At 39.2% G+C, this 5,641-nt stretch overlaps 1 protein-coding gene and 1 non-coding gene across 2 annotated transcripts; both read left to right on the top strand.

Annotated features, from left to right (window-relative positions):
• The first annotated feature begins 3,752 nt into the window (after positions 1–3,752).
• On the top strand, positions 3,753–4,694 carry LOC101971736 (olfactory receptor 2AJ1). The gene has a single exon (XM_005334095.2). The coding sequence runs from the start codon at positions 3,753–3,755 to the stop codon at positions 4,692–4,694; it is 942 nt and encodes a 313-aa protein (XP_005334152.1).
• Positions 4,695–5,249: 555 nt separating this feature from the next.
• LOC120886054 (U6 spliceosomal RNA) lies at positions 5,250–5,356 on the top strand. Its single transcript, XR_005728827.1, has one exon. It is a non-coding gene; the product is annotated as a U6 spliceosomal RNA (small nuclear RNA).
• Positions 5,357–5,641: the final 285 nt, after the last annotated feature.

The following is a 5,641-nucleotide window of genomic DNA, read 5'->3' as shown; positions in this document are numbered from 1 at the left end:
TTAAATTTTCATCTCATAAAATGGTGCATGCTAAGCATTTTGAGTAACACGTACTAGAATTGTGCTTGGTTGTGGGTTCCTCAAATTACAACTTAATAGAAATTTTCAGAGCAGCCAATAAATGTCATGAGAGGCAGTAGAAATTTTCCCTTCCCAGATCTCACTTGCCCAAGTTAGTGAATTTTATTTTCATTAATATGTTCCTAGAATAAATTCTGATTTCAAAATGTACAACATTCTTCAATAAGTACATGTATATATACATATATATAAACATACATACTGTTTCCCTTCTGAGTTAAAAATTAACTTTATGCCACAAGTCAACTTTCAGAAATTAATTCAATACAACAAATTAATAACAATTTTATTTCAATAAATGTAACACCAATGGCAAATATCAGTAGATTAAAAGAAATATAAATGTATAAAGTATAACACAAAATTTTGGCTTTGTTAATATAGAACATTTAGAGACAATGATATTCATGACCTATTTCTCCTAACAAAATCTGAGAAATAACCATAAAAAAATTGAACAATGGTTAACTAAATTTTTCTGCATCTAGTTGAAATTTCCTATGTTACAAAACAAGAATCTGAAGACTTTAGGGGCGAGGGGGTACTGGGGATTGAACTTAGGTACACTGGACCACTGAGTCACATTCCCCAGCCCTATATTGTATTTTATTTAGAGACAGGGTCTCACAGATTTGCTTAGTGCAAGTGATTTGCTTTGGAAAACTGCTTTTAGTGAGGCTGTCTTTGGACGTGTGATCCTCCGGTCTCAGCCTTCCAAGCTGCTGGGATTACAGGCGTGCAATCTCATGTCTGCTCTCAAGACTTTTGATTTATAGGGGTGGGAAAGAGTTTCTGTGTCACCAGCGAAGTCCTGGTGTGACTATATTTACTCCTGAGTTTGGGCTCTGAAAGAATTCTCTTTGTCTACTGTGACCTTTCAATCTTGGCATTGATCTTGACATTGAAATTTCTTCTCCTGTTCATACCCTGTAGTGTTCTGATTGGCCTATTGCTTTCTTTCTATTACCTCCCTGCCCTTTTTTAAATGAAATTACCTAGAAGATTTATGCTGATGTTTTTCTCTATTCTTTTCTCCATACCACGGTCTATGTTTCCTATTTCCTTAAAATAAAGTGTCTGTTTTGACCTTGAATCAAAGTCTCTGTGAAGCATTAACCACACTGGTTAAACTTCAGATGTAACTGACTCATTGCTTATTTTAAATGATAAAACCTTAGGTATACAGAGATGCTTAGAAAATTTTACAAGATGTTATAGAAAAGCAGATTTAAAAGTTCATTAAAAAGTATTAAAATCATGTGGAGAACATATTTTGGGGCCAGCTTCCAAGGTTACAGAGGAGAGGTGGGTAAGAAGTCTGTGGTGCATGTCTCTCCAACATTAACAAGGATTTGTGGATCGAGGTGGGGAAACAGACTTCACCCTGGGAAAGAGTTGCATGTCCAGGGGAGAAGCTGCCAGGTGTGTACCAGGTTCTTTCTCCCTCCTTACACATTTAACTAGCTTGCTGCTAGAGCACTCATCTTTGGTTTCAGGTGTAACTCTGCCTGTCAATCCAGATGCCACTGAATGGCACAGAAGGTATAGTTTCATTAATAATCCTGGCATCTTAGGAGTGTGCTCCAGACCTGGGGTGATGGGTGGGCACAGTTGTGAAATGTGCCTGTGGAAATTCTAGATGCCTCATAGAAATTGCACCTGGAGGTAGAAGCAGGACACTGAGGGAGACAGGAGTGAGCGATGTTGGCTTCCCAGGGCTGCAGGGAAAATGTGGATGGCTGGTAGATGCAGTGAACACCACAGTAACACAGTCAAGTCAGAAATGCACAGGAGGAAGAACTTAGGAGCAACTGAAAATATTTGATGTCCATTTGAAAATTCTGTCTGTGGTAAGTCTTTAATGGCACCTGCAATGGGCACGGGGTCTGCTAAAGACAGGGATCTCAGTAGTAAATGGTCAGGGGGTGACTTCAATAAAGTGGAAAATTAATTGGAAAAGCAAAACCAGAGGGAAAATATGCTTCCAGAGACACAGTATTGCTCAGTTTGAGTTGCGAGTGATTTTCACTGATTTAGGAAATGTTTGTGACCAACCATCTCACAGGAGGCACATTGCCTGAAGTCTTCACCTGAGTGAAGGTTCATCAAGGTTTCTGAGCTGTGGGTCAGAGCCTTTGGAACAGCCAGGACAGGGGCACAGGCAGGGTCCCAAACCTCACTCAGCGCTGGTCTTTTTGACTCACTTCTAAGTCATTTAATTAAAAAAAGGACCACAGCAAAATGCTGCTACCAGTCCAGGGAATTAGAAATAAGGTTAAGAATTGATCTAGTGCATGATACAGAAACAACATTTATAAAAAATATACGCAAGGCTAAATCATTTATACACTGTTAGTGACTTAATTTTCATATGTGCAAATATAAAAATTAATTATATTTAAGCTCAATAGTAATTGTCAATGAGATGATCAATTTTTTGTTGTTCTTAATTATATATATATATATATCAATTATATGTCTATATATTAATTAGACATATCAATCATAGATGTATATAATCTCCATATTGAGGGAGAGATTATATATACAGAACATTACAAATAAGTATAAAGTAAGGATACAAGTAACCACCTTCCAAGTATAAATAAATGAACACCTATGACTTCCCATATGTAGAATAAAAAAGTTATGATTCAAATTCTACACAATAAGAAAACATAGAAAAGTAAAATATATTTGTAAATATATATTGTTGATTTTGACTACATGTAGCTTTCATTTCTTACATATAAACAAGGACAATATTTAAAATCCTCCTATATTTCATCCTCTGTAAGTTTTATCTACTTAAAATTTTATTTAAAATGAAGTTTCATTGTCATGATATTTATGTGTCTATTTTTTTAAAGAGAGATAATTTTTTTAATATTTATTTATTTATTTATTTTAGTTTTCAGTTGTCACAACATCTTTATTTTTTATTTTTATATGGTACTGAGGATCAAACCCAGTGCCCCATGTATGCCAGACGAGCGCACTACCGCTTGAGCCACATCCCAAGCCCCTATGTGTCTATTTGTGTATTTACTCATTTGTTCATGGGCTGCTGTGGAGTATGCTCTTGAGGGAGGACTCTCACATCCCAGGCTCATGGTAGAGTGGTCTCTCTAGCATGGTCATGAGTTCAGCACCCATGATTGAGCAACTGCTGAAGGCCAGGTCTGTCCTGGTCAGTGTCCATCATGAGGTTAACCCTGGTGGAGAAACGACAATGAGAGGTGAGTGGAATTGACCTGTTCATTTAATAAACAGAAGGCGAAGGTGGGCTGCAAACCCCACACAGCAGAACAGTAAGGAGACCAGAGGAGTCCGGGTCCAGCAGGAGCATTGGGATTTTAAGAAGCCTGTGCAGGGTAGGCCTCTTTAAGAAGGTGAGAGCTGACCAAAGACTGGACTTCAGTTTGTTACGTGGAATTAACTGACACTTTGAGACCCAACATAGACTCAAAGGCCAATTGAGCAAGCTAAGCATGACTCAGGAGCAGATCAAGTGCAGGCTCGCTCTGTGAAACAAGCTATGAGTCTTGATTACAAAGCATGCATCAGTAACCTCACTTATCAGGCAGACCTATGTAAGTGACATCGAGATGCAGCACTGTTTTCTTTTTCTAATTAATTAATTATCTCTTTTTAGGAAAAGCAGAATCGAGATGAGGCCCGACAACCACAGTGCCAACACTGACTTCATCCTCCTGGGACTCTTCTCCTCTTCCCACTCCAGTCTGGTCTTCTTCTCCTTCCTGTTTGGCCTTTTCATTGTGACCCTAACAGAAAACGCCCTCATGATCCTGCTCATCCACAGGGACCCGCGCCTCCACACCCCCATGTACTTCCTGCTCAGCCACCTGTCCTTCATGGACATCCTGCACGTTTCCAACATCGTTCCCAAGGTGATCGCCAACTTCCTGTCAGGCCACAGAGCTATTTCCTTTGCAGGCTGTGGGATCCAGGTATTTCTGTCCCTCACGCTGCTGGGTGGTGAGTGCCTCCTCCTGGCTGCCATGTCTTGTGACCGCTATGTGGCCATCTGCCACCCCCTGCGCTACCCAGTGATCATGAGTGAGAAGGTCAGTGTGCTCATGGCTGCAGGGTGCTGGCTGGTTGCGACCCTCAACGCCATGGTGCACACAGGGCTGGTACTGCACTTACCCTTCTGTCACTCTAGAGTGATTGATCACTATTTCTGTGAAATTCCTGCCATGTTGAAGCTGTCCTGTGCAGACACCTCAAGCTATGAACGAGGGGTTGATATGAGCGCCATTCTATTTCTGCTGATTCCTCTCTCCATGATCTGTGCATCTTATGTGCAAATTCTTCTCACCGTCCTCAGGATGAAGTCATCAGAGGCCCGGAAGAAGTCCTTTTCCACCTGTTCCTTCCACATGGTTGTGGTCATAATGTACTATGGGCCCTTTATTTTCACATATATGAGACCCAAGTCATACCACACTCCAGGCCAGGATAAGTTCTTGGCTATATTCTACACCATTGTCACACCCACTCTCAACCCTGTCATCTACAGCTTCCGGAACAAAGATGTATTGTCCGCCATGAAAAACGTGCTCAGAAGTAGCTTCCCATATAGAAAATGAATAGGAAAAATGATGAACCTCTGTGTACCTTTACTTCCGTATTTCACAATTAGAGGACATCTATTATTATTTTCTCTGGGAAGAAACTAAAGCTTCTATCCCTTTAAGTGTGGAAAGAAATGCATGTTCAAAACACTAATAATAACACCTATGCAGCATGTTTTGCTCTTCAATCCATACCTAGCCTGTGTCTCCTTCTGTGCTGTATATAATCATCCGGGTACTTGCAGGAAAGACATCCAACATCTCCAGGCCCTGCCTCCGAACTTCAGAAATACCTTTTAAATTACACTCATGTACACACCATTTAAGAAACATGAACCTATGTGTGTCTCTATTTTTATGAAACTGAGTAAAGTTACATTTCAAAGCTTTACAAATCAACAAAAAAATGTGAAATTCTCAGAATTTAATTTTGTGGTTTGCATTGACATCTTTGTTTGCTGAGATATTCAAATGTGTATTGACACACCCATACTTGCTCTGATTGTAATAAAATAGAGTTATTTTTGCTAGAATTAAGATTACATATTCTTTAAAAACATCCAGAATGTTGTGCTCACTTCGGCAGCACATATACTAAAGTTGGAACGATACAGAGAAGATTAGCCTGGCCTTTGCACAAGGATGACAGGAAAATTTGAGAAGCATTCCATATTTTTAGATATGAAAAATTGTGGTATATATGTGTAATAAGAATTATAATGCAGGGGCTGGTGTTGTGGCTCAGTGGTAGAGTGCTTGCCTAGCATGTGTGAGGCACTGGGATCAATTCTCAGCATCACATATAAATAAATAAAGGTCCACCAATAACTAATAAAATGTTTTTTAAAAATAAAGAATTATAATGCAAAAAAAGTACATGTATAAAGACATGAACTGGTGTGAACATACTTTCTATACAAGATATGAAAATCGTGTTCTATATGTGTAATAAGAATTGTAAT

This window comes from Ictidomys tridecemlineatus, chromosome 1, assembly GCF_052094955.1.
Source record: "Ictidomys tridecemlineatus isolate mIctTri1 chromosome 1, mIctTri1.hap1, whole genome shotgun sequence".
Classification (NCBI taxonomy): Eukaryota; Metazoa; Chordata; class Mammalia; order Rodentia; family Sciuridae; genus Ictidomys; species Ictidomys tridecemlineatus.
This window is presented reverse-complemented; position numbering and strand designations above follow the sequence as displayed.